The sequence below is a fragment of the Onychostruthus taczanowskii genome, unplaced genomic scaffold (assembly GCF_017590055.1).
Source record: "Onychostruthus taczanowskii isolate IOZ18803 unplaced genomic scaffold, ASM1759005v1 scaffold201, whole genome shotgun sequence".
In the NCBI taxonomy this organism is placed as follows: Eukaryota; Metazoa; Chordata; class Aves; order Passeriformes; family Passeridae; genus Onychostruthus; species Onychostruthus taczanowskii.
The window spans coordinates 258,058-285,648 of NW_024499252.1; the positions used below are offsets into that span (position 1 = coordinate 258,058).

The following is a 27,591-nucleotide window of genomic DNA, read 5'->3' on the forward strand; positions in this document are numbered from 1 at the left end:
CCTGTTACACTGTGAAGAGCAGGCTGGTGGTTCAGTTGTGTCAGTACAGGTGGGCAGCAGCTCGTCTGGGTGCCTTGGCATCACCTCTGTGCAGGCACTTCGACATTTGATGCTGTAGAATTGAGTGGGCTGATTTGTGAGCACTGTGCTCCCTTCACAGCTAAATTCAGGGAGGAGTTCTCAGAGGATGAGCCTTTTGAGGGCTTTAACTTCCTTAATACTCTATTGCTAATGCAGAACCAGATTCAGAAGACTGCTGGAGAGTCTGGGTTTACTACACATGAGGAGCAAATTCTCCACAGCATGTAAACTGGGAATGCATTTCTGAGCTTAAAAATAAGTGAGAGGGGAGTTGAAAAGCACTACAGCAAGACATCCCATTCTCACCTTTTGGCACAAAAAGACAACTGCATCCCCTCCCAAGAGGCTTCCAACCAGTCCACAGGGGATTCTCTTTTGAGCCAGAAAGTTCAAATTTCAGTACTTAAAAAAAAGGTTACTGCTGTTCACCCCAGCCCTGGTTTCTAAACTCCCCCCTTCCATGTGCTCCTCCTTCTCTGTTTTCTCTGCCTCTCTGCAGCATTCAGATGTGATGATGGCATATAACTGAACTTCCATGCATTACAAATCCCTGTGCAGCATGTTTGTGTGCTCTTAATCCACTCCTTAGTCCACATAATCTGTTATGGGATGTTTTCTACTCTCAGACTGAGAGTGTGGTGAAATGTTATTTGGCTAGCAGGCCAAACACACAGAGAAACACTCTGAAAACACCCAGCCTGTGCAGAGATGAGCACCACAGCTCTGGACCCTAGAGCTTAATTCCCTGATGCACAGGTGCTGATGTGTCCCAGAAGAACATTACGGAATAGCACAGGGGCAGTGAGACCAGGACTACAGACCAGCTTGGCTGTCTTGTATGTGGGCTACTCAAAAATGCTGCTAAAAACAAGTATATGAAGATCAAATATAATCCTCAGCATTTTAATTCCTCAGGTCTGACATAGCTATAAAAGTCTGACGCTGATTCTGAGCTGACCCTACCACTTAGAGGAAGACACAGGCCCTTGCAGAAATTACTCATCCCTCTCCTCAGGAATTTGCCTCTAGAATAGTACAGATTACTTTCTCAGGTGCTGTCCATCTCCCTTGTCTGTAAGGACACTCAAAGCCACTTAGCTTTTACATTCCCACAGCTAGCAGAGACACAATATCCACCTCAAACCAATTCAGGATGCTGTGTCCCGCCTCCTTGTGAGGACCCTGATGTGCCACATATAAATATGCACAAACCTGGTCTTGTGTCTGTTTTGCAGGTGTTTGAAAGCCCCTCTGCTGAAGTCTGCAGTGTGCCTCCATCACTCCTTCCACAGGCTAAGGACCTGCTCCCAGAGCTGTGGAGTGTGACAATGGTGTTTGTGTCCAGTCTATCAAACGCCATTATCACACTAAATAGTTCCTGGCAGACAAGGCATCGGGTCAGGAAGGTTTGGGACCTCTGGCAGTACATCTTCCCACTGTACTGAGAAATAAACAACTGTGGTACGTGCACAACAGGATGACTCTGCTCCTTCTTTCAGAGGCAAAAGCACCAGAATGTGTGAGAAATCCATAGTTTCACACATGCACTTCCAGATTCCCACTGTAAAGCACATCAGACATCTTAAGGAATCACCACTATACTGTCATCATTAGGAATGTGGATTTCCTTGGCATTAATAGGGCTATGTTTACCTCTCAGAGGTCAAGTCAGCTTGTGATTTTCATTGAACTGACCAGGACAATAAACTGAAGGCAATTAGCCAATAGAGTGAAACACCATCTCTGACTTTGGGACCAAACTACAACATACATTTGGAATATTAATTTGTTGAGATGCTCGTGGCATTTTTCAAACAGAGCACTTCCCAAAATTCTGATAAAAACCTATTGCCTCTACCTTGAAATACCATTTAGCCAATGCTTTTAGCTTTGTTCCCGTCCCACCATGCTCAAGCCCCTTGCGTTATGTTCTAAACCTCCTGTTTTGGGAACAGTCACAACGTCCTCACAGAAATTCTTTTGAACATTATTGTAAAGAATAGGCATCACCTGTAGGAACTTCCAAAAGCCAGGTACCAGCAGTGCACTGTGAAGCCTAAATTGCAATGAATAGTCCAAGATTTAGGCTCAAAGGATGTTTGCTCTGATTTGCAATGGAAGTGGTAACTTTAATATTCATCAGTGTGTTCCAAACTTCACCTTTCCTGACTTCTAAGTAACCCAGCATGCATATGCATATGCAATACTGTGCAAAACTTAAATATATTGATGTTTCCATAGCAGCTGAACCACAGGGCCATGGATGTAGACACAGAGATCTTCTTCTCCAATACCAGTCCACAGAAGCCTGTAAGGAAATCCAGGAGATGGCTTAGTTTGTTTTCAAAACCTTGCCCCAGTGTTATATCTCAGGCACCAAGAGCAGAGGATCAGCTCCTTCCTTTGTTGCTGGCAGCAGCATCAGGATGATTACAAAGCAATGTCAAAAGGCAAAAGACTAAAGTTATCCCCTCAGGTCACTGGTGCGTGTCACTGCTCCGTGTCCTCAAGAGTAGTTTCACAAGGTGGGATAGTGACACTCAGTGTTCTGAAGAAATGAAGTCTCTAGGTTCTCTTGCCTTCTTGGGCATCATTTTCTTTACTGTTGATGAGTTTGGCAGATTTTTGCTTTTAGTGGGTGCTGCTTTCCTCTGTTTTTGATGAGTGGTTCGGAGAGATTTCAGCCCCAGCATCTCACAGTACCCATTGCACTGGTGGAGGGCTCTGAACTGCTCAATGAAGGAAAAGGAGCAGTTGCCTTTAAACCCCTTGTATCTGTAGTAACAAAGGGAAAAAAACAAAACCAAATGGGAATTCAAGATTCATTTTCATCACAGGGAGGCAGAGTATGACTGCTGACTCATAAGCAACTTGAAAACATTAAGCAAGTCTCTTCTACCCATGCTGGCTTGAAGCATCCACTGCCACAGAAACTCAGACTGGGTCATTGGGAGGTGAGAGGAACCAGGTAACAAGTGGTGATAGAAGAGGGAAAAGCATTAGAGGCAAAGCTCTCTGGGCTGGGTCCTGGCACTGTCTTTATGGCATTAGGTTGGGAATAAAATTGTCTGCTGGCTACTTTTCTCAGTAACAGACACATGAAATCCGTGCTGCATCATTCTCTATGAACAGTTCTGTTGGCCACCATGAAGAAACAAGGTTGTTGCACAAGGTGTTTCAGAACTAGAAGCTGTTTCCATCTAAACATGTACATCATTTCCATGCTATGCTGCTCCCCTCCCCTGGCTGCCTACGGGGTCTCAAGGAGCCAAGCCCCCCAGGGAAGATGGAAGGAATGTTCCTGAGGAAGGCAGTCTCATCCAGCCTCTGCTGTACCTCCCACCATGAGATGTACAGGGCACATGTATCCCTCTTCTCCTCACCGTGCCTCTGGATGCTGACAGTCCTCCCAGGGCCTGCTTTTTAAACTGCATCAGTTTATTTTAAAAGGTGCACCTGCTCTTCAAAGGAGCCTTTTTGGTTAAATTCTCAGGATGGAGAAGGGAAAAGAAAGGCCAGGGCCAGGCCTCTCCCTTTTTAACCTTAATCAGTGCCTGTTCTACCCTGTTCTCTTGGTTTGTTGGACATCCAGTGTCCTCAGAGGTGAACTGTGAGTTGTGACTACACAAAACCAACCAACCATGATTTGGTTCTGAAATGAACAGAGAATGCTCATTCCCATCATCCAGAGAAGGAGTCTTCCTCAGGAAGACTGTGCAGTGCTAAAGAGAATACTGCTGCTCTGAGAAGGTCAGGCTCCTGCTGACAGACAGACCTGCTCTGGAGACACTACTCAGCTGGCTCTGAGCAGCAGGTGAACCTCAAAGGGATTTTCCCCTCCTCTCCAAGTAAACTGTGTGTTTGTTTAACCAAAGCAGGTTGAGGAGGCATGTCATGTTATCCCAAGACTATATCCTGGAGTCCAGCAGGGTGAACGGTTGGTTCTCTTGTTCCCTTGGAGAAATCAGAGACTTCAGACTTTACTGAGCTGCTCTCAAGAGCTCACATGTATTGTGTTGGTGGATGCACCAGACACACCCACAGAACAGGAATTCCACAGGCAAACACACCTGCCCTCAGCAAGGGAATTTCTTCTATCCAGCACCAAACCAAACCAAATCTTCCTTAAATCTGAAAGGGAAATGTTGGATTTGCCCTCAGGCTTAAACTCCCCAATGTCTCTTGTTACCATGTGGAGTAAAGCTAAACTTGTCAGTGCCCTGGAACCAGGCAGAGTTTCAGCCCCAGACTTGGCAACCAGCACTCCAGTTAATGACCATAACTGTGGGTTACCGTGCTCCTCATTCCCTCCTTTGTGTGTGCCATTCCTGGACAAATCCCTGGGCCCTCATGCACACTGCGTGCACAGTCAGGCACTGTGCTGTGTATTTCCATTGGCCACAGAAGCTACAGAGCAGCTGATTTAAAGGCTCAGGAGCAGCACTGTGGCCGCATTAAAAATGCTTCCCTGGCATTCCTGTTTCTAGATCCACTTCGCCCTCTCCTGACAGAACTGCAGTGCAGCTCCTGCAGCACATTCACCACACCGCTGTTTTGGGCTCCTCTGCTTTCCAGTTCCCTGGCAAAACACACAGAGCAAGGACAAACGATCCAAATTCCTTCCTCCACGCATCGTGGACTGTTTTGGAGTACAGAAGAGATACGTTCTGTGTCCCCTCTGCCAGCACAGTTCGAGCCACACCAGTCCCACTCTGCATTTCTGGCTCACTAGAACCATGTGCTCTCCCTTCATGGGACCAGGTTAGCTCTCAGCAGCTCGGCTGAGCACAGCCCAAAGCAGCAAGACCCAGCAACACACAGGAGTTCTGGGCACTGAGTTGATTTTCCCCACCCATGTTCACAGAATTAAAAATCCAACTGCAGACATTAATACAGAGATCTTCTTTCTAGGAAAGGAGCATGAAAACAAAATACAGGACCGGGAAAAATCTGTCATCTTGCAGGAATACCATTAGTTAAATAACTAACAAAATTATATTCAACATTTTCAGGAGGTTGTTCATTTAGGAAAATTATTTTCCTTTCTATATGCCTGAGCTGATCCTTACTATAGCTTGCATTGTGTGCTCACTTCCTCCTCCCCAACACAATGTGTGTTTTTAGAGGAATCGTTTCCCACAGTGAGCTGGACAACATTCACTGAAGCATTTTTATAAATCTTCTGATTCCTGAGAACAGTGTTGCCTAAATAAAACATTTATTACTTTTTTTGGTTTGTAACAGGATGATGTACATTCATTTCAACTGCTTTACTTTGGATCCACAGCTGCAAGGGTAAATCAGTAAATCAGTCTAACTGAACGGATGCCAGCCTGCAAATGTTCAAGATTCTCCCAGAACATTCTAGAGTTACATTTTTAATAATTTAGATGATATTGTGAAGTTTCTTCTTGTATCTGAGGTATACAGACATGGTCCCATTTAGAATAAAGGCTGAACACATGACCAGATCCTCTTTCTCCTGCCAGATTCTCAAAGCAGAATATGAAATTAAAGCACTTACCTCCATCCCCTTTCCCTGTCCAGCAGCCACTGCCTACTCCTATCCAAAACTCTGCTGGCCCATGTTATACCTAGAAGCCTTAATTAACTTAAGAGAAGTGCACTAAAGTTAGAATATGACAGGCCTACATCTTTACACATATGCTTGACTTTCCCTAAAAGAGCTGAAGCCTTTGCAAGGGCACTAGAAAACAGGCTCTAGCAATGCCCTGAATAATCTTTTGTTACCGCTCAGAACTGCTGTTTTTGAGAGAGAAAGGGGAGAGATACCATCAAATCCCTTCACAATTGTCCTTGTTTATCAGGGAAGTGGCCAATACACAGCATCCCACTGAGAAGTGTCTTTATAAAAGCTTGTGTCACAAATACTTATCCCAAAGCTCTGGCACTTCTGCTGGCTGCAGGAGGGATTCCGGGTTGCCTTTACCCCGGACTGCAGCCAGTGTGTTCAGCCCTACCTTCCTCCAGCTGATGGAGGAGCCTTACCTGCTGTCACCAGAACCCTTCATGTCACTCGTGGAATGCCCTTTAGATAAGCCCCTTTCAAGGGAGGCATGCAGGAAAAACAAAGCTCAATGTACAGGGTAGCCCCATTCTTTCATAACAAAATAAAAGTGTTTCCTCTACAGGCAGGTTTCCATAAATATGAACATGAAGAAGTTAAAACACTTAGATAAGGACTGTTTTCTTCTAAAGCTAAAGCAAGAATGAATTTCCAGTGCACCCTCCCCCATCCACATTTAACTGTGAAGAGACAGAGCAGTAAAGCACAACCATGCTGCTGAGAAATCACGTTCACTCACCCTTTGGCCAGGGTTGCTATGCCAACGTCCGTTAACTTCATCCCTACACCTGCAAGGCAGCAAGGAAAACACAGCTTAGCTTGCACTGGAATTTCTAGGACAACATTCACATATGGAGGCATTGAATATTATTTATTGAGTCACCTTTTTCGCTTTAATTATTTGTCACATTTTTTTCAAAGCATTTTCAAGTACCCCAGTTAAGAAGAGGATGTTCTCTGTGTCACCAGCAGTTTCTAGAAGTCAGGCTTATGCCACTATTTTACAGCTGTCAGGGAGATCAACAGCACAGCTTATTTCCTGTGCTACGATTTTGTTCTTTCTCCTCCCTTTAAATTACTTCAGGGAACTCGTTTAGGTGCCTTTTTGTTACTTTTCCTGCCTTCACATATAAAAGAATATAGGATGTTTCCTAAGATTCCAGCTTTTTCTGTTTTTCTTCAAGAGGGGTCTCTCTTCCCCTGTTCCAAATACATTGCAGGACTGAAGAGGAGTCACACCCGTGGGAGCTGAGGTAGCACTTAGCAAACATGAGGGTGTTTCTTCACTATTCTTCTTTCTGAAGGAATATATTTCTTCAAAACTAGCCAGGACCCCACCCCAGGAGCATTCCACTGTTGAGTGGTTGTTGGTGAGTATTGAAATACAACCAAGGAGGAAGGACTAGGGTGTCATTAACACCTGAAGCCTTTTACTCAGCAGCTATTTCATTAATCTCGGGGTGGTGAATGAAAAAGGCAGATTTGGCTCATACTGAGTGTCCTGATTCACTAAGGTACATGTGAAAGAACAACTCCTCCATTAAGAGTGTGATTTAGTTTTCTTTTCCAAACTGCCCTCTTACAAGAACATAAGCTAGATAAAAATTGTCCCTACTCAGACAACTCACCTTGCAGGTCAGTGACAAGCAAGTTCCCATTGGTCTTCTCATACACCCAGTGCTGAAAGGTGCAACACTTCTGGCCAGCCTCTGAGTCTCTTCTCAGGAAATTCACTTCCTTGCCATCCTTGACAGAGTATTTCACAAACTCCCCAACCAGCTCCTCCTCCACTGTGGCATAGGGGATGTTATTAGCAGGGCGATGAATAAGAAAAATCTGAATGATTCTGAAATCAAGGGATAGAAACATAAAATCCTGAGAATTCTTTCAGTAAGAGGGTAAGAAACAGACAAAAGTGGTCAGCGATCTCAGAATGAACAGCTACCAACTCTAAACCAAGCTGGAAGAGCTGTAACACTGTTCCCAGGTTTCCTCTTTCCGCTTTAGTCCCAGCAATCGGTGGGTTGCCATGGCACAGGACAGTATACATAAGCATATATGTATAGAAAATGTATATTTATACTCACTCTGGTACTTCTCCAAAGCCTTCCAAGGGTTCAGCTTCAGCTGCATATAACTTTGCATACTCTCTTGCAGTATTTTGGACATAGCATTCCTGTATTACAACAGACACGCCCATGGGAATATTGCTCAAAACATTCAGTGGATCATCCGTTTGAATTTGAGGACAGCTTTGGCCCACAAGTCTGGGGGCAGCTCACCTGCAGTGCCAGACTGTAGTTCTTCTGCAGCAGCTCGTCCCTGCTCTTGGTGCCGTAGGCGAGGGCGCTGTGCACCTTGAGCACGCAGGGGTGGCCGGGCGCGAAGGCGGGCGCCAGGCCCTGCAGCACGCGGCTGCGGAAGGCTCTGCGGTGCATCCCCTCGCCGAAGTGCAGCCCCTCTGTCATTATCGCTCCATGCAGCGTCCCACCAAAGTAGCTGGAGCTCAGGGGGTCTTCTCTGAACATCAGCTGCATGAACTCGATTTCTTCCACGCCTAAAAAATAACGGGAATCTCTGCAGGCGCATGGAGGGGTGGCATGCATGGGACAGCAGATGCATCTCTCCAGAGAGGAGGGAAAAATGCTCAGTGGAAGCACAAATTGTGTTACTGAGGGCTGGGATCTCAAGCAGCTCCTAAGAGGCAGCTCCTTGCCTGTATGACCTAAAGCCAGCATGGAGAAAGGTGGCAGCTCAGGATCATAAGGAGAGAAGACAGTGTGGCAAACAAGTCTGTTATAGATGAAATCAAGGAAGACTCTGGATTTCACCCCTTTAAATGATCTTTGGAATCCAAATGCAAAAAAAACTCAAAAGGGGGAAAACTGAGAGAAACTAAAAAATTCTAACTGCACTTCAAGTGTCTCTAATAATAACATTTCAAGGACCATCAGTAAAGAAGATAAATAGGAGAACAGCACTACACAACAAAGAAGTCCTTCCAGCTGTCCCTTGCAGTTACCTCTGGTTTAGCCTCTGTACACTATTGCCACAGAGGAAACACTGCACAGATAAGGCCAGAATTAGAACACTCCTTAATTCCACCTAAAATTCTCTGATTAAAAGTTATACAGTGCTGCTACATGAAAAGTCCTGTCTTTATTTTGCACAAGGAAATAAATGCTTCATTTTAATTCTTCAAGGAAAAGAAAGAAAAGTCAGCATGCCAGCTGAAGGCCTGGACCTCTGCAGGCTGTTCAGGAATGACAACCCCACTGGCAAGGCACTATCTTTAGCTGCAGCACAGGACACATGCTGGGTGTCACTGAACACCAGTTAACACACAGGGAAAGCATTCCAAAGCTCCATGCCTGCCTTTCTCCTGGAGTACAGTTACACAGCAGGTGACCTGCAAGAACCATGCGTTTGTGCCAAAGAGCTGCCAGTGTGTGTGGGTGTGGGTGGGTATGTGTCTGTCTGTCTGTCTGTCTGTCTCTGTATGAAGCCATGCAATGCTACTTCACTTTATATTTACCTTCATAACTCTGAAAACTTGAAAGACGTTCCAATACTAGGAGGAAATAAAAAAAAAAATTGTAGTAAAAAACTCTGAATGGAAACTGTCATTGTCATTATTATTAATCAAAACTCTAAACTGGGGCTTACCTGCAGCAGTCAGATGAAACTCAGCAGTCACCTTTCCATACATGTTATTCAAGCAGCAATAATACATTCCCTGGTCTTGGTAACTGGCTTCAGCTATTTCCAGAGAGACGGGAGAGACATCCTGGGCACTGGAACAGAGCATTTTGTGCTATCACATATCTTACTTTCTTGATAAATTTGATCTCTCTGCACTGTTTACTTGTTAAAACACAGCACAATTATTTAGCAGATAATGACATGTATTAATACTACAATTGGTATTGCAATACAACAATCAAAATCAGGAAAGTTAAAACAAGAAGAATCAGAATAGAAAGTTTAACCAATTCATGCAACTTTTTCTCTCCACTTAAAAGAACATGTAAGAAGAATCCTTCCTACAAAATTTTTTATCTCCTCAGAAGTGTGCATTTTGATAGAAATGTATTTTCTTTCTTTTTTTTTCTGTAATGTTAATTTTGTATTTTTGAAACATTCTAAACAGTTTTTAGATTAGAATGTCATTACCACTACAAAGAAAATAATTAATTTCATTAAAATGGAAAGGGTAAATGCTGTTAATGCCCTTAAGAAGCTTTTATTTCCACCTTTCTCTCAGTTAAAGGTCTTTGATATTTTTTTGAAATTGGCTGTGAACAAGCTGAGAGGTGATATAACACAAACTGTGACCAATATCAATGCATTGTGAGAAGATCTCCCTCCTACGAATAGCAAAGTTACCCCGAAACTCCCAGTCCTTCAGAAACATTCCCTTACCTTCTCTGCAGCTGAGCCAGTACCTTGGAATCTTTAGTCCATGTAATGGTGGAGTCACCATGAATGTCACCAAACTGACAGCACAGCTTAATACTTCCAGAGCAGTCGGGGAATAGCTCTGCTTGGATCTTCTTCAGCAGCCTGGGGGCTTGAAACAGAAGAACCACAGTTTAGGATTTGAAGACAATTACATTGTTTTGGCATTTTAACATTGCACGTTAAGAACACAAATGCTGAAATCCCTGGTAAGTAATTATGACTTCTTGTGTCGCAATACTAATAACTAGTAGAATTTTTTAGCTCATCACAGCCTGGAAAAAAGTCCCAAAAGGCCCTACCTAGCCTTGATCTCTGCTAGGACTTTTCACTGCCTCACAGAACCCTCCAGACACTTTGCACATGGGCATGGTGTGGGCAGGGGGCTGGAGGGGACTTGGAAAGAAAGAGAATCGACATATACTTAGAGAAAGGTTTTGGGATCACAACACAGCCCCACCCCAATGACACATCCCTGCTAGATGTAAGAAATGTAAAATGCCAGATGTTTTGTTTCCATCTGTGTTAATTCTGCACTCTGAACGAGGTAGCATGGCATGTGTCCCTCGGGGATCCCATTCCTGCAGATCATTGTGCACTGGTGTTTCTCCAGTAACACCCACTTACAGGGTCAGGCACACTGCCATGGTTTTCCCCATTCCCAGTTCCAGGCCCCATCCAGTCCACGTCTCCCCACTGGACTAGCAGTCCCTGAGTCCTGGGGCATGTAAACCTTGCTGTATCAGGGCTAAAGTGACACAGACAGGACCTGACAGCTCTAGAAATAGAACTAATGGCTCCAGGTTCCTGCCCTGGCCAGCCTTCTGTCCTGCAGCTGAAATAATGCAAAAGAACACCGAGTATATTCCACAGCAACCAAATTGGCCTTGCCATAATGCCAGGGAAAGGGCCACAACTGTGCTCTAGAGCACAGACATACTTCAGTTGAGACTGAGGCAGAGCAGAAACAGGTGAAGAAAATTCAGTGTTATCTGATGCAGCCTGAATGTTCAGAACATTTTGCAAGTGTAGCCTCAAGTAATGGAAACAGGTCAGGCATTGCACAGTCACTGCAGTTTGCTTGTTCTGCTTTGAAGGAATGTGTCTCTCCTCCCACACATCTGGTTCCCTGGCAAAGGATGCATCTTTGAACAGAGACAAGTCTGGGTTTTTTTAAATGTGATTAGAAAAAGTCTCACGAGACCGCACAGTAATTAGAGTGTGTGAAAAGCTCCACAAATGTGCAGCTTACCTTTAGTCACTGTTCAGTCTTGCTCTGAACTATTAAATAATTTTATGATGTGAACATGAAATGTCACATCAAAAGGTAAAAATAAGACCTTGGTCCTTGCAAACTACCCATAGTAAGAACAAATCCCTCATCTGCCCGGCAGTCACAATCTTGCTACAGTGTTAGCAACCTTCTAGAGACTCTGACAGGATCTCCTTTCAGTTATACGTTTCCTGTATCATTTTAATATTGCTCATTTCATCCGTGTCATTTTTGCAGCAGGGCAAAGCAATGCAGAACCAGTCAGAAGTCAGCACATAGGACCTCAAAACATTGTTTATCAGTGGTACGCTACTGCTAACAATAATACTTTGCTAGTAATAAATCCTTTGGTAACCAAGAGGGGAGAATTGCAGCTGGGAGCTGCAATGCAGGAGCATAAGTGGGAACACAGCCCTGCAGGAACAGAACGAGTAGTGGGCTTGCAGCTGCTACGTGGTGTGTAGTTATGTGGTGCCATTATGCTGTTCATCTGTGAAAAGTGACTCCAAGAGGCCAATGAGGCAGTGATTATTTCAAATGAGCTATAAAGCTCATGAATTCAATATACTTGCCAGCTGGGAAAAGGGTTCATCTCTGTGGCATGGGCATAGCACTTATTACTGAGTGCACAAATCTGGAAATAAAGCTCCATGAGGGCAGGACACCTTTAGCTGACTGAGTCAGTCTGAAAGAGGCTTGCAGTGCCTTTCAATAATCTTAATTTTGTACTGTAGCCACAATGACGGGAAAGGACAGAAAAGAAAATCCATTTTCTCTTACCTTTGCTATCCTTTTTCAAAATGAGTTTCCTTTGCTCTTTTCTATCCTCTTTATGAATCACGCCTCCCTCGCTCTTCCCAGACTTTTTAACACAGCTGGTATCCTTGCTGACACTTCCCCTCTCCTCCAGCCTGGGTTTTTTGGACAGAGTTGCTGGTGGTAATTTCTTCTTAGCTCCAGCAGCTACATGCCCGCTCTTTGTTGTGTCCTCTCTACATCTGATGGGCTCAGGTTCTGCAGCAGCCACTGGTATCTGGCAGGATTTTGACCCTTCCTGATTTCTTTGGCTTTCTGTGTTGACTGGGAATGGATCAAGTGTGGTCCACACCAAAGAGAATGATGAAGTTCTTCTGTGGGGTGGTTGCTCTTGAAAACACTGGTTGTTCCCTGAATCAGCTGATGGCAAATTAACCAAACCACTTACTACACTCTCTGCTGTCCTGACTTCCTCCTTTTTATCATACTCAGTGGACTTAATTGAATTCTCAGCCTCAGCTATCTTGCTGGAAGGGATCAAGTCAGGACAAGACTGCTCTGTATTCACAATCTGTTCCAGAGCCTGGGAGCCAGTCAAAGTGTGCAAAGGAGCCTTTGCTTCAGCTTCATCTGGGTTATATTCAATAGCTCTTGGAATCTCATGTTCATTTTCACACAAGGCTGCTTCTCCTTTGGTTTCTCCAGGGACCCTCTGGGACAGACCCTTCCATGACTTGCAGGAAATTTCCAATGTAGTTAAATTTCCATTTACTTTGACTCCAGTTTTTATGGATCCAGTTTTTCCCTCATTTCTTGTGACAGGACATGCCACTGCAGATTCACTGGGAAGGCCCTCTGAGTGGCTTACAGATGTGGGGAAGGGCAGGGTTTTGTTTCCAAGCAGTTGTGGGGAGTGTAGCCAATCCTGGGAACCTCCATCCTCCCCACTTGCTGTGCTGTGGTGCTCGCTTTGAGCCTCCCTGGGCAGTGGAGCACTGACTGATGTTACACTTCCAGCTGCATAGGTGGGATTTTTTGAAGAATCTATTTTTAATCCTTCATCAGACCTGAAAGTGCTGTCAACAAAAAATGAATGCTGTTCTGCTGTATTACAAAGGGAAGCTGCAGTCTGACTCTCTGAAACCTGACTAACTCCTGAGTCACAGGAAGCTTCAGCCCTGTGTTCCTCAGGTATGCAAATCTCTCTCTGTTCTCCTCCTGGTTTACATGGTTCACAGCTGGGCACTTCTACATAAAAATCTCTTAAAAATGGCTCCCCAGAAGGGGGAGGGACTGCTCCTTCTTGTTTTGCTGTTTCTGTCAGTTGGTCCGTATTTTGGGGTAGATTCTTATGTGTTCTTATGTTTTCTTGAATCTGAATTAAACTAGGTGATTGCATTACATCACTGTATTTCTGTGCATTAGAAACAACTTGAAAATCCTGACAGCCATTATTTTTTGAGAGATGGTAGCTGTCAGAATTAGTGAAATTTGGTGCACTCAAGCCTGAGTGATTTCCTTTTTCTTGTAAATTCACTACACAACTTTTATGTATGGTGTTAACAGAAGAGTGTTCTGCATGTATAAACTGGCTGGTCTTTTCACTGGGGAAAATGTCTTCCTCTTCAAGGAAATAAGGCAGTTCTCCTCTCACTGGACAGGAGTCCATAAAATGACAGCCTTCTCCAGGTACAGACTCGTTTGTCATGGCTATGTTGCATTCAGTGTGAAGTAACTGTCCAGCTGTCCCACGTGACATATCTGATATGTCAGCTTTGGCACATGCTAAATTACAACTCTGAGTATTTTGTAACCTTTGAGGAGAATCTGCTTCACAGGTTTGGGCAGCATTATTAACAGCAAGCTTCCCTTCCCAAGCTACAGTGGATCCATTCCTGTCCGTGGCCATTGGATTTGGCTCTAAGCACTCCTGGGTACGTAGTAGGACACTGCTTGCTGAAACACAAATGGATGGTGTTTCCCTCTCATTCCCAGTGCCAGAATTTAGACAGACACCATCTGTTCCTACCACTTGTGCAAGACAAATGTTTCCTATGGATGCACTCTCACATGCTGCAGCTCTCTGCAGGAGGATATCAGAAACATTGCAGGCAGCTTTCTCAGTTCTGGGGTTATGAGCTGGTTCTGTGATGGGCTCCTGCTCTTCTATCAAATCCATTGGCAAAGGCTGATCGGAACATGTCCCCCCCACAAAGTTCAGTTCTGTGACTTCGATATCTGTCAGCCTCGTACCTAAACTTGGGACGCCTCTGTTTTCAGGTGGGATTCGATAGTCTGAGTCATCTTCATGAAGAAGTTTCCACAGCTTGTCATGCACTGCAGATATATCAGCATCTCCTTGGCACTCAGGTTCTCCAGATTCCAGGACTGACTTGGGATTAGCTTCAGACACAGCCTCATCGGCTGATCGGCTGCAGAGAATATCTGGGTTACTGCTATCATGTGTGTCAAGCCCAGGCCTCTGCTCTCCCTCCCCTGGCTCATCACACAGCTTTGCAGAAGAGAGAACAGCACACAAGCGTTCCTGTTTATCAGGAAGAGAGTCCATATCCCATCGAGGAGAAGGAGAAATGTTATTCTCTGACTTTTTGCCACTCCTAATAATTTGTTGTCCAGAGAAGACCTGTTGGTGACAACCTTCTCTCTTTTCACAAGGAGCACAGTGAAGAGAAGAGGTCTGTAAATCTGCATTCTTTACTTGCAGCCTGTTTTCAGCAGAGAGCTGGCTGGTTCCTGCGCTCTCACAAGTCCTGAAGATGCCTTCCTTTTCTGTTCTGGGCTCCATACAGAGGTTCTCACAATTCTGGGTAACGCTTTTAAGATTAGCACTTTGACTCTTCAAAGAAGGAAAATAGAGCAATGTAATTAAAAATTAGAATTACAGCTTGACACAGGCCTGAAGGCTTGCATTTTTTTTAACTTTTTTTTTTTAATATATTTGTCAAGTTTCTGACTTGTAACTATCAACACAATGGATTGAAATCGACCTCCTGGGTCTGAGTCTGAAAGTGTTGCTCCTTAGAGAAGGATTTGTAATGAAGCTAATCAATTTTACCTCACAGTTTCTCACTGTTTTTTAAGCAGAAATAGTTTTGCAAGGTAATTTTCCTTTGCAAGTAAAGTCCCCATGTTACATTTATATCCCTCTGTTTGCACAAATGGAGTGTAACAAACAATCCCTAGAATACAGACTAAAAGTACATCACTGTCTCTGGGTCTCAGCTCCCTCAAATCCACTACATTTGGGACTGCTTTTACTTTACACTGTTCTCCAGTAATCCACCTTAATGGATCTTGCCACTTCCCTGTTTCATGCAATGCAACTCAAATTCCCCTTTCCTAAAATGACACTCTCTTTTAGATGGCACACCTGCCCTGGAGTAGCTGAAATACCTCAATATCTGTAACTATTTCAACTGCTTTAGACAGGTGAAACAAAATACCTGAGCTGTGCTTTGTCCTGCAGACTGACAGGCACATCCTGCCAGCATCCTGCTATTCCTGCTCAAAAGGCAGAAAAAGAGGAAGAACTATAATATTTTAAAGGACAGAAAGTGAGTTCTCTGGCAACAACATAGAGCAACAGGCTAATCATGCACAGCTGTCAGGAGTCCATGCTCCAGAGCAGCATGGATTTTCTAAGGGATTTTTTCTCGGTGTGTCTCCCAGGAAAGACTGGAGCCAGCTTAAGACATGGGCAACAAAATGGGATGTTAACTGCCATTCCTAGGGTAGATCCTACTGAATGAGCAGGGCTGGTGTCATGAGCTGCAGTCACTCCACGCAGGACTCCCCTGCTTGCTGTGACACAGAGCTACAGCCCCTCTGGCACAGCTCAGGCCTGGACCCTTCCCTTGCAACGCCGAGCTCTCATCTCAGCTAGATGCCCAATTACCTGGAACTTCTGTGTCAGTTCTGCTTCTCTCCTTTTTGGATAACAAAATTCAAAATGATCTAAAAGTGACAGAAGTTTGTCTTGGGAAGGTCAAACCAAGGATCTCTCAGATTTTATGTGAACAGGCTGTTCTGATATGGGAAAAAATAGAATAATGGCTCTGTAACCCAGGAGTGACAGCAGCACCTTGTGCTAAGAGTGCTGAACATTGACCACTGACAGGGACCCAAGGGTGCTGACCACTGAACTGTGACAGGAACAGGGTTCTGGCTGAACGCTGGACACTGACAGGAACAGGGTGCTGGACACTGACAGGGACAGGGTGCTGCCTGACTGCTAACAGAACTTGATTCCCAATGACACCCAGCAAAGCCTCCTGGCTCCCTGTACACTATGTAACATCACACAGCTGGCACCGCTTGTGTCTTGGACCTATTATTAATGAAGCTGCTCTGAAGCACCAGGTAAATAAAGAATTTCAGCTGGGCTAGGCCATGAGGTCGTGAAAGGAGTGAGGAGCCTCCCACCTTATCTATCTAATGGAAGGAGAAGTCACCCAGCACAGCAGGTGCTGCACAAGACACACTGCAAAGGTTGTTCCAGTTCGAACGCTTGGCGCCAAGGGAAAGTGTAAATCCTTGTGTCATTAGTGCTGTGATCCCGTGGCTGCTCTGCGCCACTCAGCAGACCTGATTCCCACATGGACAGGGAAAATAGCACACCCTTCCAAAGCAGTCAGCAGTGGGGTTTGCTGCGAGCCCCTCCCCTTGCTCCCGCAGAGCTGTCTCGCTCTGGGCTCCAGCAAACGCCCCAGGGTACTTTTACAGAAACCCATGTGCAGCAATAGATTCGTTCTTACCTCTCTTAGATTACACAGGCAGATTTCTGAGGTGTTGCTGGCTTACTATATGGGCGCTGTGAGAAGCTGTCCACATTTTTCTAGTGCTCCAAAAAAAGGAGCAGTATTCAGGTGGGATGCTTTGCTTGGCTCATTTTCAAGGCCACTTAATTTTGAACCTACACCTGAATTTCACTGTCATACACACATGTTTAAAAATGGGGGGTTGGTGTGTGCCCAGCTCTCGTCCTTTTGTGTACACCAATACTCATTTTTTATCCAATGAAAAGTTTTGGCCATGGAAATGCAGACATACTGACTACGCACAACAAGAGTCTAAGTGGCTGCTCTGAAATTTGTGCCAGGCACCTGACAGCTGCTCTTGGCTAAGAGGCTTCTGGGATTTAAATTATTGCACTGGACTTGGGGAAAAAAAAGCAAACAAAGCCTCTGGCAAACCACGGCCATGCACCCTGTCAGGAAGCTCTGGGGAGGTTAATTCCAGTGAGGGGTATTCCCCATCATAAGGACATCATGTGCTCCTCAGATGGGATTGGAATTTTATATACCATAAAACCAGAGAAACCTATCAGCATTTTTCAGGAAAAATAATTCAGTGATTTCTGACTGCTGAAGATACCGCAGTGGTGAGATTAAAGTCACTCTACTGTGACACTACACCCAGAACTGGGAGATACTTTTGCCCAGATGATCAAAAGAAAAGCATGTGCAACTGGAAAACACTTTTTTGTGACAAATTGGGTTTTTTCCTATGCAATTAGCTACACACCTTCAAACCAGAAAAATTGCTGACAATAAGATTATTCATGATTTAATAGTATTTATATATCTTGAGTCTTTACAATGTGAAATAAAAATGATGATTCAATTTTCCTACTTAGGAAACTGGTAGAGCATCATACCAGTCTCTACAACTGTAGTGATTTCTCCAGCTCATTTTCTACCAACAGCATAAAATATGCAAGTAGTTGGAGAGTACCACAGGGGTTTGAACTTTTAATTGGTTTGTATGTTTCAGCCATAATATCCAACTCTTTCATAGTTTTATTTTTAAAAATCACAGAGCTCCATTCACCTCTGTAACATGAACTCTCTGCACTGAATTCCCTTCATTGTTACAAAACCAGAGCAAACCCCTGCTGGTTTGATTTAGGTTTCCAGCACCGTAAGTGGAGGATGGTTTTGTGTGTTGCATATAGATTGAAAAAAAAGTAAATCAAAGCATTCTCTGCTCAAATACCAACAGGTATTTGAGAAACTTTCTGGGTTGAAAGAAGCATTACTTCGCTAAGACCTGTGCAATACCCTTCATATCAGATTTCCCTATCCAGCTGTCCAGAGGCCCATTAGTGCCTCTCACCATTATCAGGCTCACTCTATAATTAGAACAGCTTAGGCTTTACTTGGGCCTTTTCTAAACCCAGATTTCCCTCCCAGCCGTAGCTGTCATTCAGAAGTACATGAATAGTATCTTTCAAAGTAATTTTGATTTTACATTATTTTGTGACAAGCAGGAATAAATCACATTGAGTTCAGCAGAGCAGCCCTTTGTGTTAAATGATAAACATGTTACTTACCCCAAACAAGATGTTCTCATCTGGCATCTGCTTTTGCTCAGACAGCCCCCAAGTCCTTTTCCTTTCCCAGTGACTGTCTCTATCTGCCTCTTCTGTCAGACACAGACCAGCCTGCATTTGCACACTTTCTGCCTCTTCGGGAATCTGTGCTGAACAGATACCTTCCTGGCTGGGAGACGGAGCTCTGGATTCCCTGCCTGCTGCTGCAGCCTGGAAAGACTGTCCTATAGTACTTACATATCTGCAAAGTTCTATAGGGTTTAACAGCTTCAAAAGGTTTCTCCTCAGACTTTCTGTCAAGGTACAGACAGCGTGCCGTGCGTTTCCCTCTGGCACATTCCCTCTCCCCTCCTCCAGCAGCAGCGAGCTTTCCCCCAGCACGTCCCCGTCGGGGCTGGTTTCTGTCATTGTCCCCGAAGCCTGATCTGTGCAAGCAGCACCTATGCCATTGGCAGAGGAATCTACCTGGGCAGGGACAGTGTCCATGGGCTTTGGTTCGTCCCTTGAGGAACCTGCAGCCAAATGGCCACTTCCATTAGTCTCTTCTTCACTTCTGGGATGTTCATTTCCAGTGGCTGCAGAAGAAACAGGCACTTGATTCTTCTCTTTGTCTTTCAAAATGGCACTTTTATCTCGGTGGTGTCCAACAGTGAGAGTCATCTCTGTCTGCAGAGCTGACTGGCTGTACATAGAGGGGTCTCTCCTTACGTTTACTCCTTTGGTTTTTGACTGATGCTCACAGAAGCCAATGGGGGTATCCATAGGCGTAGTGTTATCTGACACTTGGAACACACAAGGCATTTCACTGAGGAAGTAAGCACACCCATCACAATCCTTACCCAGTTTTAGATCATCTTCATCATCACTTTCTAATAAAAATTCTAATTTCTTTTTCCAGATTTCATCTTCATGTACTGTAAGCACATCTGAACATTCAAAGTACTCCAGGTCATCATCAGAAAAGTCATCACTTACATTTGTTACTTTCTCTGCATAAATCTCCAGAACAGCAGCAGAATTTTCAGAGTCATCTTTTCCAAAATCAGTGAGATTACCTAGGGAAGTGTCTGCCTGCTCACCCAGCAGGGAATTCCTGCTTAGAGGTCTGCCCAGCCCAGGCCTTTTACATGCCTGGACATCTGCCAGAGACTGAGGAGATCCAGAGTCTTTTGTGTTAAGGCAACAGCTGCCTGTGTGACAAGTGGTTACATCTGTGGAGTGGGAAGGCACCTGTCTGCTGCAGTATTCCTCTGCTCTTCCAGCAGTGACATCAACCACACCGTTTAAATGAAGCAGGTCATCACCATCCTCTAACAAATCCTTCAGGCAGGAAAAGGTTGCCTGGGATTTAACTACATTTTTAGCATCCATGTTGTCTTCTGTGTTAGGCAAGTGTCTTGAGGGATTTCTCAAGTGGAGACAAAACTCCTGCTTTGCTGAGTTTCTCAAGCAGTAAATGAATGATTTTTGAAGAGTCAGAACCTGATGAAATCAACACGGTCTCACCCTCAGAGGGGGAACTCCTGCATTGTGCAAAATGTTTCCCATTTTGCTCATTCTGCCCTGAAGTCTGTCACGAGTTCATTTAGGACAACAACAAATTCTGGGCAAGTTTTGTTCTTTGTTTGTGGTTCTGGGTCAAGAAAAGTCATTCTAGCTCTCGGTGAAGTGCAGCTCTTGTTCTGTGCACCTGCAAGTAAAAGAAACACGAAGTTTAAAATTACTTCTGAAATGGCTATAGGTATTTCCTAAAAGGTGGTCAGTTGACACATATTTGCAAGCACTTTCAAAACAAGAAATCGCTATTTAAAACCCAAGCTCAGACGTTAAGGCAGTAACCCTAACCTGGCTGCCTATGCAATGACACTTACTGGCAGCACATTGCAAGTGTCCAGAGTGATCTGTGCTAGAACAAATCCTTGAGCACACCCACACATCCGTGTGGCACCTCGACAGGGGCTCTAGTACACAGCCTTTCAACTTTTCTAAATGCAAACAGGAACCTTCAGACAATGTACATTTCCACATGTACACCACTGCTGCAGCTGCCTGCTGCTTTGGTAGTCACATTGGCCCAACAGCAGGCTATTCCTTGGACTGGCATCATAGAGATATAAAATCCCAAACTCTGTAGAAATACCCAGAACGACCAGCCTGCTTAGACTTTTTAGGACAATTTCTGTTAAAAGCAATTTTCTTGTGCTCTGGCTTGATATTTGTCATTTCTGTGCTGAAAGAACAATGAAATGAAGCACGCTTGCTTCAATTTCCTGCTCATATCAAGTTTTCCCCTCAAGCGGGTGTGCAGCAGCACAGTGGTGTGGAGTTCACATAAAATCCAAGTGAGATACACCAAAAGGTTTCCACTGGCTGAATCCAAAGAAATGTGGAATCATTCCTCTCTTCCTGTAACAAAGCCCTCACCCATTTTATTACAGTACCATGGAAATACCCTTCAGAGTTCAGCCTCTCCTCTTAAATATGCATTTGCCCAATGTTTCCTGTTGCATTCTTTCAACGCTTCTCCCATTTTTGCTTTTCAGAAGACCAGATGTCTCCCTCCTCTCTTTTGGAGGTTGCGAATTATTTTAAAAGCATGGTAATTTCCCCAGCTGAAAAGTGCTTTGGCAACATGTTGTTAATGTAGATTGGCTAATGAAGAGCCTTTACTAAAGCCATTGCACTAGACAGTTATCGTTGTCTCAGTTTGGCTGCACTCTGACATTGAGGGGAAAAGAGCTGTCAAGATTTTTCCATATGAAAATTACATTGGATTTCCATGCACTGTCAGATGCAACCACAGAAATGAAAGCAAAATAACATTCCAGGAGAAAACTGCAATAAATGTTGGATTTCCACCCAAGACAAAGAGATACTATTTTTTTTAAATCTGGGAAGAAAATAGAAAGTATTAAGATTTTTTTAAAATTCAATTACTGAATTTAGACAGAAACTGGAAAGCGAACTTTTAGTACTATACCCTCTCAGCTCGTCAGGAAAACTTGTGACAGAGGATGCATAGTGAAATTCACAGAGGGAAGAGGAATGGGAGACACCATGGTAATTTACCATCAGCTGTTGACTAGTAACCTGAAAATTAATTCACTTCTCGATAAAGCGGAGTGGAACACTTGCTGGCAGAAGACATGAGAACATGCCAGGGTGTTGTGGCTGCTTGTCCCAGCTCTCACTCTGAAAACCAGTGATGTTACTTGCTGAATCAGGTCCTGGCTCACAACAGGAGACACCTGAAGCACAGCCACACAGGAGGAATTCACACCCCAGGTTTGAGCAGGTCATGGCAGGAAATATGCCTTGTTTGGCTCTCTAATCTTCTGTAAACAGATTTTCCATTTCGTACTGATCAGAGCCATGGGGAATTTTTTATGGTAGTCCTTGAGGCAAATGAAACACAAGTTCATGCTCAGCAGGGTCTGGTCCTGCCTGAGCTCAGTGCCTGGGAACTGAGATTAAGGGAGAACAAAGCTGGGAGCAGCATGAGAACAAAAACCTGACAACTGTGCTTGGGTGTGATTGAGGAGAAATATTGAACTGATGCAAACCTGTAACAGTCAGATTAACAAGGCAGCAAGAGGCAGATGGAGCTGCTTCACCAAAACCCTTTGATGGCAGGAAGTTATCAGGGTTTGTGAAAAACAATCCATGTCAAATAATATTTAACAAAAGAATGGCTGGGAAAAGCATCAAAATGGCTAAAACAATGACCCAACATTTCTGTAAGGCAAATATATAATAAAACAAATTTAAGTCAATTTCCAGAAGAGATTTTTCATTTAAAATTCATACTTTGTCATAGTTCCAAACTGGTTGTGAAAAGCCTGTTCACTATTCATAGTGCAAGTATTGTCCGAAATTCCAATTCTAAATATAAAATTTGACTGTTCGAAATTATTTTCCTTGAAATGACATCACTCCCAATTGAACCTTATTTTTATACATTATTAAATATGTTCAATATTTGATAATTTATTTCAATTGAGATCAAAACAGTTTTGAATTACACTTTAACATGGAAGGAAAAAAATTTAAATTATTTTATATTCTGTAGGTAGTTTTGGTGACAAAGCCACTTCTAGTGATTTCAGAGGGACCTGAGGGATCATTCCTCATGTCAGAAAAAAAAAATAACTGACAAAAAAATATAAACTTGATTAAACTTGAAAAGTGGCCATTACATTTTCTCTCTTGCGTCACATTTTTTCCTACTTTATTAAATTATTACCAAAATTAAAATCTTCGTCTGAAAAATGACCACATAATATTTGCTTTTGCATTTATGTATTAGCCTATGCATGCTGTTAGTGGTTATAACTATTTAGAAATAGTATCAATTATAACTGGTTTTAGCTGCATTTTAGTATAATATAATCTATCAGCTTAAGTATGCACTGTATTGCTCATAGAAATAGTAGTGTAATGAATATAACAGCTATGTATCACTTATGGAAATAATAGTGTGATGAATGTACTGTGTTATAGACCTTAGCAAAACATAAGATGTGAAAAAAAGGCTTTTGTGTAACCAAAAACAGTGTAAGGCCATCCACTGACCAACCTGTCCAAGTGATAAGATAACCATGACACAAACCAGAGCGCCGGAGGACAATTAGAGAAGACCATGTTAAAATTAAGGAGGACATACTAAAGTCTTATCAGAGGATGTGAAACAGCAGGATGGAGACACAAGAAGAAATAAAATATATTGACCTGACACCCAGCATGTCATGCAGATAAGCCGGAGTATGAAGAAGTCAAACAAAGGAGTTGCCAAAACACCAGAAAGTTCAAAAGAACGTTTGAAAAATGCATTAAACACAAGAATATGCATGTATCTTATCGATAAAGATAACATTGTCTGTATGTCGTCCCCCCCCTCCTCCCCAGCACTGGAAATATTGTCCTTTTTTTATCCTATTACTATTACTATCATTGTTATTATTATCATAAAACTTTTAAAAACTCTAAGCAATGATTTCTGTTTTTCACATTCCTTTGTAAGCAATTTTATATTTACAGAAATTATTTATACAGGAAGCTTATGCATTTTAGCAACACAGAAGTGAATTTGTGCCTTTCTGTGAGGTTCGTGTCCTCTAGAGTCAGTGGAAAAACCCCCTTTATGACCTCTCTGAAGCATTTTTCTTTTATTTAAGATCTATTCATGGAGTAATCTCTGTTTTGTGTGCAGGCCCTCCTCAGCCCACACCCTTTTCAGTAGGATTCCTTCCTATCTTCCAGCAGCACCCACTCGTCCCTGACCTTGCTGGAGCTGTCCCAGCCAGCCAGGAACCACGTCCCGTTATCTGTGCGGCCGCAGCCCTGGGGCTCAGGGCCCGTCCCACGCGTTCCCATGGCACCTGGTCAATGCTGTGACCCTCCCAAAGCTCCCACTCAGAGCAGGTCCTGCCAAGGATGTGCCTCACACCCACCAGGCCAGAGGAGTGGGAAGGGGGGAGGCTGAGTGAGCCCACACAAGCGATATCTCAGCAGAACACCGGGGGAATGACACTGATAATGCCACAGTGGTTCGCGCTGGGAAACAGCCTTTCATCAACCAACACTTTGGGCTCTCCACACCGAGCTGACAGCGGTTCTGGGATACCTGAAACATGAGAGAGAGCTCCAGAAACACTGTGTGCCTCAGGGCACGTGGACCATGGCTGCAGGAACTGAACTGCTGCTGGCCACACCAATTCAGTCAGAACCCTTTGCCTAAAGGATTAACTTTCACCAAAGCTGTACGCACAAAAAGGCCAGCCTTTCTCCTTTGTACGTAGGTGCACCTGAGGAGGATGTGGATGTGAGCCACACACAGTCTGCTCACTGTTCTTTGAACGCTTCTCCAGCAGACAGATCCTGTTTAGAGAGTCAGTGCTTGTGTGCTTTGCTTTTTTTAATCTGAGCTTTTTGGTCTGAGACAACTCAGCAGCTGCCAGCTGAGCTTCCCACTATGGCCTCCACTCCACAGGCTGAACTTTGGGATCTGGAGTTACTCTTTTGCAACACAGTCATCTCCTATCCTATCCTATCCTATCCTATCCTATCCTATCCTATCCTATCCTATCCTACCCCATCCCACCCTACCCCTGTTCTTAGATTTAGCCAAAGCGTTCTCCACCTGCCTGAGCATGCATTATACATTCCCTTTAAGAGACATTTTACTCGCAGGTAGCCAAACCACAAAGAAATATAATATATTTGGTCAATATAATTAGACTTCATGTAAGATGAACAAGAAATATCTCCAAACCAAGCCACCAATAACCAGAGAACTTGTCTTGATGATGAACAGAAATGGTTATATATTACATAGATCCAACCACAAAGCTTGCTGGTATGAACAGCAGGATGTAAGAAATATTGATTAAAGGAACAGAAAGCAGCATAAGTAGAACAGAAACAATAAAAATCAAAAAAAAAAAAGGCAGAAAGGAATCTCTACTAACCACAGAATCCCAACACTGACCAACTACAGCACCATATGTATAACAAAAAACCTGTCACCTGTGAAATCTGAGTGTCCTGCTTAAATGCTGCTATGCTCCAAGGTTAATGCTAATTCCCTTGCCCTTCTCCTTGGAATGTCCCTCAAATATGTCTTAGCTTTCCTACAGAACTTTGCATATGTTTCATTTAGCTTCTCTAAGAAGTCAACAGGTATAATTGCATCCAATCCCCACTCTCACCCTGTCAACTGTTTTTTATCTGGGAACATATATATTTTTTTACTCCTCATGCAGGGCAGCTCTCAACAGAGATCTTTTGAAGTTTAACATTTTTCTTCTTCCAAAGTAAAACAAAACATAAGACTTTTCAGTTATACAATTAACACAGACATTACGCACCAATTTGTATTTCTGAAATGAGGTATTATATGCCCTATATGGAAATACATACAATATACTTATGATCTGGAACATATAACTTCATCTTTCCAGAAAGGTTGCCATGAATGTTTTGCTATGTTTAAATGCTTTTGTTTGTTTTAAATGATCTCTGTTTAAACTTTCCCTTTAATAGAAATCAAAGATTTCAAAAGTTTTTGGCTAAAGGTTTCATCAGCACTGACATTGTGAATCTTTTAAGCTCAGTGCATCTGTAAGTACTAATGGAATCAAGTTCCACGTGAAATTTCTGATCCGCTATTCCTGGTCTATACAAGCTTCCCAACTTGGAACACCATAAAAACATTTTCCAAACGTGTTGTGATCGTGGTTGCATTCTTAAACTGTTACCTTGTAAAAGTTACAACCTCCAAGAGAACAGAAACCAGAATTCCAGATTCATTGTAACTTTGTGAACTCCACTCAACCACAGGGCTATAGTGAGGATTTATACAGCAGTCAGCCTACTACAGAGTGAAACATGTGATGGGGTAGTAATGAGAACCCACATGTGCACAATTTGCAATGATCCATTTCCTACTTGTTTCTCCCCCTCACAGGAGTTCTGCCTGGTTCAGTTCTGTCTCAAATACAAACAATAACTATAACCACATCATTCTTTTCCAAGTCCGTCGAGATACCACAACCAAATGGAACACCTCGAGCAGCATTCTTGTCAAAGAGTGCACAGTGTCAGAAACCAAACTGCAGAAACGCTGAATTATCTAAACCAGTTATCACGCTATCTATTGGATTAACAAGGTCTAGGTAAGAAAAACATCAGTGAAGTTGTGGCTGTTCAAAAAGCAAATGTCTGGAAAATATGCCCTTGCCAAAAATTCTGTGATACATTGTGGTTCTTCAGCTGCCAATATTCAAGGCTTTTTGACAACATTTTGATTACTGCAGTACCCACTGTAAACAGCCCCACGCTGTAAAAACACCTCAGCCATAATTCATCAGCTAAACAGAATAATAAATGACTGACTCTGCACATGTCAAACAAACACCTTAATATAGAGTAATTAAAATAAGCAATCACAGCACAACTCTTAACACTGATCTGTCTTAATCTATTTTTAACATCTGTCAAGCATCTGACCCTGTCAGACTGAGCAATTCCTGAAGCCTGGGAATCGTCTGTTACTAACAAGTGACCAGACCTTTTTCTCAAGAATGGAGGAACTTTTTATCTAAGGAGTATTAGACTGTGCAATAAATATTTAGAATTCATAAATGTGTTTTTCAGGATACCTAGTATCACTTACACAGTCTTTAGAGAAGGAAGCTTGCTTTCGTACAATTTTTGCAATTTTGTCTTAAGGAGACTTGGTGGAAATAGTAGCAGAGTGTAGTTTCAGAAACAGTGAGCAGAATTATAAATGCAACATGTTTAGAAAAACCTAAATCTATCAGGATAAACAAAAATGGCTCTTCTTTAGCAGAAGGAAATAACAAATCCCATTTCCTGGTCAATAGCAGTATAAATCACTATATCCATGTAGCGCATTGATAATAAAACTAACTTGCTTTTCTTCCTTTATTAGTCTTTTATGATACACATTCTACTTGCCCACAGGAGAAAAAAGCAGACAAATCATTTTCAAAGTCAAACACCCGGACGCCTCACTTACCCTCAAGCTCTTCGTGGATGTTCTGGGATAGGCTGGTCCTGGGCTGGGCCTCCCTGCTGGAGACAAAGGAGGCTGAATTTGCGCGTGTTGTTTGGAGCTGCAAGCCAGCCCGACGGCTTCGCTGGTGTTTTGGAGTGTGACCTCAGGATAGGGAGTCTGATCACTGAACAGTTTGACTTTTAAGAGAGACGATTTCATTACATGCAGCAGATGGCCCTTCCTGGGAAAACCTCTGCCAGACAGGGAGTTGGCAGTGAGAAGAGGGCACATCCTACTTCCATAGAAGTCCATAGGAATTTCCTAATGGCCTTGAGACAGAGGAAGTGTTGGCCTTAGCTTTTCATAACAAACCACTGGCTTGTTTTTTGAAGCACGTGCCTTACTGCTCTCCCGGGCACATTGGGAATTTCTTACTTGCTGGAAGTTAAGCACACAAAAGTTCTGCTGAGCATGAGGAAATCCACAGCGCCTAACAAGTAGGCTGAGGAAATCAAAGGTGGACAGTGGACTCTTCATAATCTGTATACAGAAATTACCGAATGATT

The 27,591-nt window shown here is 43.4% G+C and overlaps 1 protein-coding gene across 1 annotated transcript; it reads right to left on the reverse strand.

Annotated features, from left to right (window-relative positions):
* Window positions 1–2,186: 2,186 nt before the first annotated feature.
* ALPK2 (alpha kinase 2) lies at window positions 2,187–27,219 on the reverse strand. The gene is given in 12 exon segments (XM_041403829.1): window positions 2,187–2,734; window positions 2,736–2,856; window positions 6,408–6,456; window positions 7,297–7,514; window positions 7,756–7,844; window positions 7,951–8,225; window positions 9,204–9,239; window positions 9,335–9,462; window positions 10,091–10,238; window positions 12,180–15,012; window positions 18,508–20,197; window positions 27,047–27,219. Coding segments are annotated over 11 exon segments (5,322 nt in total). The 5' UTR covers window positions 19,879–20,197; window positions 27,047–27,219; the 3' UTR covers window positions 2,187–2,680.
* Window positions 27,220–27,591: the final 372 nt, after the last annotated feature.